At 50.6% G+C, this 12,879-nt stretch overlaps 1 protein-coding gene across 1 annotated transcript in view; it reads right to left on the bottom strand.

Moving 5' to 3' along the window:
- Nucleotides 1–1,990: 1,990 nt before the first annotated feature.
- Nucleotides 1,991–12,879, bottom strand: part of LRRC29 (leucine rich repeat containing 29) — a 340,152-nt gene continuing 329,263 nt past the window's right edge. The window contains exons 6-7 of the mRNA XM_030203743.1: nucleotides 3,592–3,809; nucleotides 1,991–2,605 (exon numbers count right to left, since the gene is read on the bottom strand). Coding sequence (XP_030059603.1) covers nucleotides 2,437–2,605; nucleotides 3,592–3,809 — 387 coding nt within the window. The 3' untranslated portion in view covers nucleotides 1,991–2,436. The remainder of the gene's footprint in view (nucleotides 2,606–3,591; nucleotides 3,810–12,879) is intronic.

Raw genomic sequence — 12,879 nt, forward strand, 5'->3', positions numbered from 1 at the left:
AGAATGGGTCTGGGGCTGAAAAGGGGGGATGCAAGGCATGTGGTGAAGGGGGCTGGAACTGGGGGCTGAAACGGGGCAGGGGCTGAAACTGGGGGCTTTAAAGGGGACAGGGAGAACTGGCTGGGGCTGAAGCTCGGGACTGATGGGAGAAAAAGGCTGGGGACTGGTGGGATAGTGGGGCTGAAAAGGGGGGCAAGGTGGGAGATGTGGGCTGTGGCTGGAACTAGGGGTAGGTGGAATAAGGGGGCTGAAAAGAGGGGGCAGAGAGAGAAGGGACAGACCCTGGATGGATGGGAGAGGGAGGGCAGACGGATTGAAGGGGCAGAGAGAGATGGTGGGTGGAAGGGGGAGAGAGAAAGAGGGCAGACTGGGGTAAATGGTGGATGGAAGGGGCAGAGATAGAGGGCAGATGTGGATGGAAGGAAGAGAGAGGGCAGATGTTGATGGAAGGAGGATTGAGATGGCAGACTGAGGCAGATGGTGGATGGAAGGGGCCGAAATAGACGGCAGACAGTGGATGGAAGGGGCAGAGAGAGAGGGCAGACAGTGGATGGAAGGGACATTAGAGAGGGCAGACACTGGAGGGCAGAGAGAGAGAGAGCGAGCGAGCGAAGACAGATGCTGGATGGAAGGAAGACTGTGAAAAGAAGATGAGGAAAGCAGAAACCAGAGACAACAAACTGTAAATAAAATACATTTTTTATTTTTTTGCTTTAACATGTAAATAAGGTAATCTTTTTATTGGACTAATTTTAATACATTTTGACTTAACTTTCAGAGAACAAAACCCCCTTCCTCAGGTCAGGATAGGATAATGTAACAGCACTATACTGTATTGACCTGAGGAAGGAGATTTTGGCCTCTGGAAGCTAAATGTATTAGTCCAATAAAATGGTATTATTTTATTTTCTGTATTTGTTTTATTTCTATTTCTTAATTCGTAAAGTGGTGATTGGTGTTAGTTTTTTCAAATTTACATCTGCTGTCTTTATATTTTGCACAGTACTAGGGGACAGTTTCTGGTTCTGTGGTGTTGCATTGTATGCAGAGTCTGGCATCGGGGGTTCAGTTTAATTTTTGTCTAAATAGATTACTTATTCTATAGTGGATTAGGGTGTATCTGTGTTTGTGAAAATATGGCTTTCGGTTGGCATTGACTGCAGGATCCACGATCTGTACTAATCTGTTTGTTTTCGTTTTACAATAGGTGAATTGGAGGCATATTTTCAAAGCACTTTGGGAGGCTAAGTTCCATAGGTTTCTATGGAACTTTGGGAGGCTAAGTGCTTTGAAAATGAGCCTCTTGATGTTCTAGTGCTCACTGTAGTGTTTAAGATGCTTTCCTTTTCCTTGTGTGACTCGTACAAATTACTGCTTATGGTATGGTAGAATCGCTCTATAGGTCCTGAATGTTTTGTATTCTCGGTATGCCTAGTACTGGATTTGGGGGGGTGTTAAAAAATGACCGGCCCCGGGTGTCAACTACCCTAGGTACGCCACTGGGGCACACCTACTCTCTGCCTGTGTGCACACCTCCTGCACTGAAAATAAAACTTTTTCTTCAGCGCAGGATTAGTGCACTACCATGGGATGCACCCATGGTAATGTTTTTCAATGTGCAGTAGCCATGTGCGGTAGCCATGTGCTTAGTGGTACTGTGGTTTAGTAAAGAGCGCACCAAAATGTATTTAAAATACATAAACAAGACTGCCAAATTTCTGTCTGAGTTGTTAACTGCATTTTCCTGATAACCCCCATTAGGCATGTGGAAGAATGAGGGGCTATGTGCAAAGACTCCTTGTGGGGCCTCATTTATAAGTCAGTATTGGCTGAGGACAGAAAAGTGAGGCCACTAGCATAACACTATCACTCAATACTAAGACCAGCCCTGCCAACAACAATTCTATGCAAAGATTTAAGAATCTGTTAAGGCCAATTGCCAGTTTACAAAACCAGCAATCAGTAAATCACTTTCCTCAATGCTATGAAACACTGCAGGCTCCAGTGCAGCTGCTTTATTGCACAACTAAATATTTCAATATATAGGATGATTTTTGCACATTGTAAGGGTTGATGCCATCCACTCACCAACAGTAATCAAAGAAAGAATGAATTTTAAGCCAATCTAGCACCTCAAAATAGTTTGTAAAAAGTAAGGGCCTGCCTTCATTTCTGCCATCAACTGGACATTTATTTACTGCCAACAAACTCGTTATTGCAGTTTTGTTCCTTGCTTCTATCTCATGGTGTAAACCAGTTAAAAGCTTCCTTGAAGTTCCTTTACTCGTCCTTTATTGACAGATAAATAAAACTACTTCTCGGCACTCTGCCATTAGTGTACATGTCTTGTTAACCAGCTCCATTTGCTGACTTCGACTCCTGCTAATCTGCTTTTTATGGCAGTATTCACTCTAGCATGTCACAGGCAGGCTTCTCTCACAGGGTGAAAGAAAGGTCAGCTCCACCCAAAAAGCGTGTTTGGATGTGAGTCAACATGGGAAGCTGTGACTGGAGAAGCTTTACGCTGGCCATGCTTATGTTTTTACACATCGAAACATCCAGGCTCTTTAGTTGTTTGCACTCAGTACCAATGATCTTCAGACACCTGAATTATAGGAAAGAAAAAACAAAAACCCAGAGTTTAACCTACCTCTGAAAGCATTACAAAAAACAGCCCCCTCCCCCACTTATGCATGCTTCAGGTGTGAACCTGTCAACATCACACATATGAGTGTTACCTTGTTCATTAAAGACACACCTCCTAACTCAATATATACTTTTGACTATCTCATTAATCCATTACACCCACATCAAAATTGATACAGAAGAGATTTGTAGAGTCTGTTTTTCCCCCGGGTTGTGGAATACCATGCCTATTACACTCCATTGTGAAGTGAACCATTTAAAAATTTGGAAAGAGTTGTAAACCTGCTTATTTGCTAAACATTTCTTTTAGAATGAAAATGATTTGTATTGACCTACTGTAATTGCAAATTTGCACAATCCCATCCTGTGAAGTTTTCATATTTTTTTTAAACTAGAGAGATGTGTTAGTCCACTTTTAAAGGTAATCGTCAATAGCAATAAAAGAAAATAAAACAGAAAGGAAAACAAGATACCACCTTTTTTATTGGACTAACTTAATACATTTTTTGATTACCTTTCGAAGGTAACCCTTCTTCATCAGATCAGAATTGAAGTACATTCTTTGAATTGGTAACACTATGCTTATTGATTTAGCCTGCCAAAACAGTTCAATCTCCACAACTGTCTGTTGAGCTAGCTCTCTCTCTCCAACTAACTGCAAAGACAGCTTATCATGTTGTCTACACTACCACTAACCACCACATCACTTTCTTTGCCCATTAAGACAGCTTGGTTATCCCCACTCCATGCTGAGACTGCTCTGTTGCCCTCATTAACCTGTATCACTTTGTGCAGAAGTAAAATTCACCATTCTTATCTAGCTCAGACCTTTGAGAATGTAATCTCTCTCATTCATCTGATTCATCAATTTTATCCCTCTAGCAATACAGCATGACTTCTACATAAGAACTGAGATCTTGTCTACAATTTTCTGCTAGTACTCACCGATCAGTGAGCTGATTACAACCAGCCAAATGCAGGTGCTGGAGTCGCCTCAGAAAATGAGCAGCAGCCTGGAAACCTTCATCAGTCAGGTTTGTGCAGTGAGATAATGACAGCTGCTCCAGACAGTGGCAATTCATAGCAAGTGCTGCAAGGCTATAGTTACTGATCTCTCCCAACAAGCTTAGGGAGAGCTGCTTCAGCTCGGGGAACTGGATCACCTGCAAAAAAACATAGTAACATAGAGGGGAATAATTGAACGGCGCTGGTGAAATACATGGCCGGCGATGTATTTTGGCGGCGCCGCAAACAGCTGGCCAGACCCATATTTTCGAAAAAGATGGCCGGCCATCTTTTGTTTCGATAATACGGTTACGGCCAGCCAAATGCATTGGATTTGGCCAGGGTTTGAGATGGCCGGCTTCATTTTTTAGCGCTAATGGAAAGTTATGTCGGCCATCTCAAATCCCGGCCAAATTCAAGGCATTTGGCCGTGGGAGGAGCCAGCATTTTTAGTGCACTGGCCCCCCTGACATGCCAGGACACCAACCGGGCTCCCTAGGGGGTCACTGTGGTGGACTTCAGAAAAGCTCCCACGTGCATAGCTCCCTTACTTTGGGAGCTGAGCCCCCCCAACCCCCCCTCCCAAAACTCACTACCCACAGATGTACTGCACCCACTAAAACTGCTCCAGGGACCTGCATACAGCCTCTAGGACTTATTGCTGCTGTAGAACTTTGGCACACCAGTTCACACCTGAAGACTAATCTCTCTGAAAAAGTCCTTTCTTGAAATAACCATGTTTACTCACAGTTAACTGCAGATCAGAGGTTGTGCCCCACTGGCAAAGAGTCCCCTGGTACTAAGATTAGCAGTAGGTCAGAGCTGGCACAATGGTGTACAATGCTCTCTTTCAGCACCATTCAAGGTAACACAGGTAATACGTGGGTAACACAGGAAAAGGATCTAAAACTGTCTTACAAAAATGGCCACTACCGCATGGACTACAACAGGAAACAAAACAGGGCACAATCTGACCCACTAAGCAGGGAGAAAAGCAAAGCCTACCAATACCTATACCCACCACAATGCATTGCTGATGTGACTCTGCAGTGCAAATAACAGAAAAGGTGCCACACTCACCCCAGAGCCACATCACAAGTAGGCAAAGGCTGTCAGAGGACAGAACACATTCTGCTGTCATGGAGTTGGGTACGGCATTTGAGGCTGGAATAGAGGCTGGCAAAAAAGTATTTGTAACCTGTTTTTTATGCTGGGAGGGGGTTGGTGACCACTGGGGGAGTACGGGGAGGTCCATCCCCGATTCCTTCCGGTGGTCATGTGGTCAGTTTGGCCACCTTTTTGAAGCTTGGACCTGAAAAAAAGGGACCAAGTAAAAGTGGCCAAATGCTCTTCATCGCCGGGTTTTTTTTCCATTATGGGCTAAAGCCGGCCATTTCGTAACCCCGCCCATGCCCGCCTTCGCGTCGCTGCCAACACGCCCCCTTGAACTTTCACTGGCTCTGCGACGGGAAAGCGGCAATTGTGTGAAAATAGCGGCTTTCGATTATACCGATTTGGCTGCTTTTGCGAGATCGCCGGCCATCTCCCGATTTGTGTCGTAAGATGGCCGGCGATCACTTTCGAAAATGAGCTGGATAGTAACATAGTAGATGACGGCAGAAAAAGACCTGCACGGTCCATCCAGTCTGCCCAACAAGATAATTTCACGTGTGCTACTTTTTGTGTATACCTTACTTTGATTTGTATCTGTCATTGTCAGGGCACAAACCGTATAAGTCTGCCCAGCACTATCCCCGCCTCCCAACCACCATCGCTGTTCCCCCATGAGTGTGTGCCCCGCCCTTGCGTCACAACGTTATGACGTTGAGGGCAGAGCACTGACGCTCACCAAATGGGCTGCAGTGTAGCCCCGCCCTCATGTTAACACGCGATGACGTCGATGGCGGGGCAAGCACAAGGCACACAAAACCGCGACACATGCAGGGGGAGGAGCAGGAATACAAAACCGTGATGCACGCAGGGGGAGGAGTAGGGTTTCTGAAACAAATGAAATGGGCGCTAGCAAGGCTATTCCCCTCCATTCACCCAGGCGGAGCAACCCTCCTGTCCCCTCCATCCACCCATGCCCAGCAACCCTCCTGTCCCCTCCATCCACCCATGTGGAGCAACCCTCCTGTTCCCTGCATGCACCAATATCCAGCAACTGTGCTGTCCCCTGGCTTCCCCTCCATCCAGGCCTGTGCAGCAAATGTCCTCTGCGTTGCCCTCCCCTCCAGTTCCACGCCCCCTCCCCCCATCGATGTGCACACGCCGTCTGTCCCTCGTCCCTCCGTGCCTGTGCAGCAAGTGTCATATCGCGTGCCCTCTCCTCCAGTCCCACGCCCCTCCCCCCGTCAATGTGCACACCCTGTCTGTCCCTCCATGCCTCCCCCTTCGAGTTGCACGCCCCCTCCTTCCCCCATCGAGTTCCGTTGGATGTGCTTCCCTCCCAGTGTGTCCGTCAAGGGCCGGGCTCCCAACATGGAAAGCAGAGTGCCTGTCACCTGTGTGAAAGCGGTGCAGGCAGAACGCTTGCCTTGGATCTCCTTCCCTCCCTGTGTCCCGCCGGCGTCTGACGTCACATAACGTGACATCAGCGAGGGCGGGACACAGGGAGGGAAGGCGTTCAGAAGGGAAGCACTTTGATACAGGTGACAGGCGCTGTGCCTTGGATGTAGGCAGGCTGGTGCATTGACGGAGGGAGGGGGATGCATGGGGGGGTGGGTGTATGGGTTGAGCGGCGACCAGGAGGATGCGGGAGGCGGGGCGGTGACGTTTGCGTTGGGGGATGTGGGGTTTTAGGTGCGGTCTGTTGGGGTGGAGCGTCGGAGGGTGGTGGAACTGGCGATTCGCTGAGTGTCATAGCCCTGTGATTAAGAGCAGACATGACAGAAAGATAAGATGATGACCAAAGAGAATATAGAAAAAGATCCTTTAACATCACAGAATTAACTAATATGAAGTAGGTTACCTATCCCTGCTACTTACTCCAGGGGGATTTCTGCACAAAAAAAATTGAAACTTTTTAGAAGGCAGTAAGGGCTCCCGTGCCAACCAGGTAGTAACTGGGCAGCATATGGGGCTGCCCAATTACCAACAGGTAAGGCCTCCGCTGAAAATGGCACGCAGCAAGCTCGTGGTGGGCTTGCCACACCTTTCTAAAAGGGCCCCTTTATTTGTAATTTTTTGTGTGTAGAATTCCCCTATTGTAAGGGCTGGCGTCTCCCCCAGGCATGAAATACCCCCCACCCCTACCGCAGTTTTCCATGCACTTTCATTCCCATGACACACACACTCCCTCATCCACCTTTTTCCAGCTCCCCCACACTTATCTTATCGTCTTTAAGCCTGATTTTCATCTGGCCTATTGCTTTAAGTAAAACTGATAAAAATGTAACCCTAAAACTTACAAGTTATCCATTTAAGTTTGGACAACTATTTGTGAGGTCCTATTTAAACATATAAAGTAATTCGTATAGTGTTGAATATTGGTGCTATCTGTATAACTTTTGGCTCCACTCCCACCCCAAGTATTTCTTCCGGCCCATATCCCTCTAAATGTATAACTTTTGGCCGGACATTTATCCAATGACTAATCCCAAATTTTGAATATTGACCTAAAATTCAGTAACTGCCAGATACCATGTTAATTGCAAAGAACCTTCCTGCTTGCTTTCCTCTCTTTTATGTTTATGTCAAAGGCCTTTTAAAATTTACAGAAAACAACTGACTGGTTCTCACTCACCCATCATATTCCCTCTCAGCCTTTATTGCCAGTCTGAAACCGGCTGCAATTATGAGTCTGTTTATATAATAACTTTCATGGCCTGCTATGTACATACAAGAACAATTGCACCCACATGCCACTTCCTGGACACAAAGCTTAGCTAGTCATGTCAGAAAAATTAGAGATGAACAGATAGCGAATGCTACATACCTGTAGAAGGTATTCTCCGAGGACAGCAGGCTGATTGTTCTCACTGATGGGTGACGTCCACGGCAGCCCCTCCAATCGGAAACTTCACTAGCAAAGTCCTTTGCTAGTCCTCGCGCGCCCGCGCGCACCGCGCATGCGCGGCCGTCTTCCCGCCCGAAACCGGCTCGAGCCGGCCAGTCCAGTATGTAGCAAGACAATACACTTCAAGGGAAGACACAACTCCAAAGGGGAGGCGGGCGGGTTTGTGAGAACAATCAGCCTGCTGTCCTCGGAGAATACCTTCTACAGGTATGTAGCATTCGCTTTCTCCGAGGACAAGCAGGCTGCTTGTTCTCACTGATGGGGTATCCCTAGCCCCCAGGCTCACTCAAAACAACAACCATGGTCAATTGGGCCTCGCAACGGCGAGGACATAACTGAGATTGACCTAAAAAATTTACCAACTAACTGAGAGTGTAGCCTGGAACAGAACAAACAGGGCCCTCGGGGGGTGGAGTTGGATCCTAAAGCCCAAACAGGTTCTGAAGAACTGACTGCCCGAACCGACTGTCGCGTCGGGTATCCTGCTGCAGGCAGTAATGAGATGTGAATGTGTGGACAGATGACCACGTCGCAGCTTTGCAAATTTCTTCAATGGAGGCTGACTTCAAGTGGGCTACCGACGCAGCCATGGCTCGAACATTATGAGCCGTGACATGACCCTCAAGAGCCAGCCCCGCCTGGGCGTAAGTGAAGGAAATGCAATCTGCTAGCCAATTGGATATGGTGCGTTTTCCTACAGCCACTCCCCTCCTATTGGGATCAAAAGAAACAAACAATTGGGCGGACTGTCTATGGGGCTGTGTCCGCTCCAGATAGAAGGCCAATGCTCTCTTACAGTCCAATGTGTGCAGCTGACGCTCAGCAGGGCAGGAATGAGGACGGGGAAAGAATGTTGGCAAGACAATTGACTGGTTCAGATGGAACTCCGACACGACCTTTGGCAGAAACTTAGGGTGAGTGCGGAGGACTACTCTGTTGTGATGAAATTTGGTGTAAGGGGCCTGGGCTACCAGGGCCTGAAGCTCACTGACTCTACGAGCCGAAGTAACTGCCACCAAGAAAATGACCTTCCAGGTCAAGTACTTCGGATGGCAGGAATTCAGTGGCTCAAAAGGAGGTTTCATCAGCTGGGTGAGAACGACATTGAGATCCCATGACACTGTAGGAGGCTTGACAGGGAGCTTTGACAAAAGCAAACCTCTCATGAAGCGAACAACTAAAGGCTGTCCTGAGATCGGCTTACCTTCCACACGGTAATGGTATGCACTAATCGCACTAAGGTGAACCCTTACGGAGTTGGTCTTGAGACCAGACTCAGACAAGTGCAGAAGGTAATCAAGCAGGGTCTGTGTAGGACAAGAGCGAGGATCTAAGGCCTTGCTGTCACACCAGATGGCAAACCTCCTCCAATGGAAGAAGTAACTCCTCTTAGTGGAATCTTTCCTGGAAGCAAGCAAGATGCGGGAGACACCCTCTGACAGACCCAAAGAGGCAAAGTCTACGCCCTCAACATCCAGGCCGTAAGAGCCAGCGACTGGAGGTTGGGATGCAGAAGCGCCCCTTCGTCCTGTGTGATGAGGGTCGGAAAACACTCCAATCTCCACGGTTCTTCGGAGGACAACTCCAGAAGAAGAGGGAACCAGATCTGACGCGGCCAAAAGGGAGCAATCAGAATCATGGTGCCTCGGTCTTGCTTGAGTTTCAACAAAGTCTTCCCCACCAGAGGGATGGGAGGATAAGCATACAGCAGGCCCTCCCCCCAATCCAGGAGGAAGGCATCCGATGCCAGTCTGCCGTGGGCCTGAAGCCTGGAACAGAACTGAGGGACTTTGTGGTTCACTCGAGATGCGAAGAGATCTACCAAGGGGGTGCCCCACGCTTGGAAGACCTGACGCACCACTCGGGAGTTGAGCGACCACTCGTGAGGTTGCATAATCCTGCTCAACCTGTCGGCCAGACTGTTGTTTACGCCTGCCAGATATGTGGCTTGGAGCACCATGCCTTGACGGCGAGCCCAGAGCCACATGCTGACGGCTTCCTGACACAGGGGGCGAGATCCGGTGCCCCCGCTTGTTGACATAGTACATGGCAACCTGGTTGTCTGTCTGAATTTGGATAATTTGGTGGGACAGCCGATCTCTGAAAGCCTTCAGAGCGTTCCAGATCGCTCGTAACTCCAGAAGATTGATCTGCAGATCGCGTTCCTGGAGGGACCAGCTTCCTTGGGTGTGGAGCCCATCGACATGAGCTCCCCATCCCAGGAGGGACGCATCCGTGGTCAGCACTTTTTGTGGCTGAGGAATTTGGAAGGGACGTCCCAGAGTCAAATTGGAGCAAATCGTCCACCAATACAGGGAGTCGAGAAAACTTGTGGACAGGTGGATCACGTCCTCTAGACCTCCTGCGGCCTGATACCACTGAGAGGCCAGGGTCCATTGAGCAGATCTCATGTGAAGGCGGGCCATGGGAGTCACATGAACTGTGGAGGCCATGTGGCCCAGCAATCTCAACATCTGCCGAGCTGTGATCTGCTGGGAAGCTCGCACCCGCGAGACGAGGGACAACAAGTTGTTGGCTCTCGTCTCTGGGAGATAGGCGCGAGCCGTCCGAGAATCCAGCAGAGCTCCTATGAATTCGAGTCTCTGCGCTGGGAGAAGGTGGGACTTTGGATAATTTATCACAAACCCCAGTAGTTCCAGTAGGCGAATAGTCATCCGCATGGACTGCAGGGCTCCTGCCTCTGATGTGTTCTTTACCAGCCAATCGTCGAGATATGGGAACACGTGCACTCCCAGCCTGCGGAGTGCCGCTGCTACCACAGCTAGGCACTTTGTGAACACCCTGGGCGCAGAGGCGAGCCCAAAGGGTAGCACACAGTACTGGAAGTGGCGTGTGCCCACCTGAAATCGCAGATACTGTCTGTGAGCTGGCAGTATCGGGATGTGTGTGTAGGCATCCTTCAAGTCCAGAGAGCATAGCCAATCGTTTTGCTGAATCATGGGGAGAAGGGTGCCCAGGGAAAGCATCCTGAACTTTTCTTTTTCGAGATATTTGTTCAGGGCCCTTAGGTCTAGGATGGGACGCATCCCCCCTGTTTTCTTTTCCACAAGGAAGTACCTGGAATAGAATCCCAGCCCTTCTTGCCCGGATGGCACGGGCTCGACCGCATTGGCGCTGAGAAGGGCGGAGAGTTCCTCTGCAAGTACCTGCTTGTGTTGGAAGCTGTAAGACTGAGCTCCCGGTTCAAATTGAGGGTGTATCCCTGCCGGACTATTTGCAGAACCCACTGATCGGAGGTTATGAGAGGCCACCTTTGGTGAAAAGCTTTCAACCTCCCTCCGACTGGCAGGTCGCCCGGCACGGACACTTGGATGTTGGCTATGCTCTGCTGGAGCCAGTCAAAAGCTCGCCCCTTGCTTTTGCTGGGGAGCCGCGGGGCCTTGCTGAGTCGCACGCTGCTGACGAGAGCGAGCGCGCTGGGGCTTAGCCTGGGCCGCAGGCTGTCGGGAAGGAGGATTGTACCTACGCTTGCCAGAAGAGTAGGGAACAGTCTTCCTTCCCCCGAAAAATCGTCTACCTGTAGAGGTAGAGGCTGAAGGCTGCCGGCGGGCGAATTTGTCGAATGCGGTGTCCCGCTGGTGGAGAGACTCTACCACCTGTTCAACTTTTTCGCCAAAAATATTGTCCGCACGGCAAGGCGAGTCCGCAATCCGCTGCTGGAGTCTATTCTCCAGGTCGGCGGCACGCAGCCATGAGAGCCTGCGCATCACCACACCTTGAGCAGCGGCCCTGGACGCAACATCAAAAGTGTCATAAACTCCTCTGGCCAGGAATTTTCTGCACGCCTTCAGCTGCCTGACCACCTCCTGAAAAGGCTTGGCTTGCTCGGGGGGAAGAGCATCAACCAAGCCCGCCAACTGCCGCACATTGTTCCGCATGTGTATGCTCGTGTAGAGCTGGTAAGACTGGATCTTGGACACGAGCATAGAGGAATGGTAGGCCTTCCTCCCAAAGGAGTCTAAGGTTCTAGCGTCCTTGCCCGGGGGCGCCGAAGCATGTTCCCTAGAACTCTTAGCCTTCTTTAGGGCCAAATCCACAACTCCAGAGTCATGAGGCAACTGAGTGCGCATCAGCTCTGGGTCCCCATGGATCCGGTACTGGGACTCGATCTTCTTGGGAATGTGGGGATTAGTTAAGGGTTTTGTCCAGTTCGCAAGCAATGTCTTTTTTAGGACATGGTGCAAGGGAACAGTGGACGCTTCCTTAGGTGGAGAAGGATAGTCCAGGAGCTCAAACATTTCAGCCCTGGGCTCGTCCTCCACAACCACCGGGAAGGGGATGGCCGTAGACATCTCCCGGACAAAGGAAGCGAAAGACAGGCTCTCAGGAGGAGAAAGCTGCCTTTCAGGAGAGGGAGTGGGATCAGACGGAAGACCCTCAGACTCCTCGTCAGAGAAATATCTGGGGTCTTCCTCTTCCTCCCACGAGGCCTCACCCTCGGTGTCAGACACAAGTTCCCGAACCTGTGTCTGCAACCTCGCCCTGCTCGACTCAGTGGAACCACGTCCACGACGGGGGCGTCGAGAGGAAGACTCCCTCGCCCGCATCGGCGAAGCTCCCTCCGCCGACGTAGTCGGGGAGCCCTCCTGGGAGGTGGCCGTGGTCGGCACCGCACGCGGTACCGACGTCGGGGACCTCAACCTGGGCGATGGGCCAGCCGGCGCCACGCTCGACGGTACCGGAGGCGCAAGCACCGCCGGTACCGGAGGGGTAGGGCGCAACAGCTCTCCCAGAATCTCTGGGAGAACGGCCCGGAGGCTCTCATTCAGAGTGGCTGCAGAAAAAGGCTGAGAGGTCGATGCAGGCGTCGACGTCAGAACCTGTTCCGGGCGAGGATGCTGTTCCGGGCTGTCCAGAGTGGAGCGCATCGACACCTCTTGAACAGAGGGTGAGCGGTCCTCTCGGTGCCGATGCCTGCTGGGTGCCGAATCCCTCGGCGACCCAGAGCTCTCGGTGCCGACACGGGGAGGAGACCGGTGTCGATGCTTCTTCGATTTCTTCCGAAGCATGTCACCGGAGCTCCCCGGCACCGACGAGGAGGACGTAGAATCCATCCGTCGCTTCCTCGGGGCCGAGACTGAAGAGGGTCGATCTCGGGGGGGCTGTACCGCAGGAGCCCTCAGGGTAGGAGGAGACCCACCCGAGGGCTCACCGCCACCAGCAGGGGAATGGACAGCCCTCACCTGCAC

This window comes from Microcaecilia unicolor, chromosome 5, assembly GCF_901765095.1.
Source record: "Microcaecilia unicolor chromosome 5, aMicUni1.1, whole genome shotgun sequence".
Lineage (NCBI taxonomy): Eukaryota > Metazoa > Chordata > Amphibia > Gymnophiona > Siphonopidae > Microcaecilia > Microcaecilia unicolor.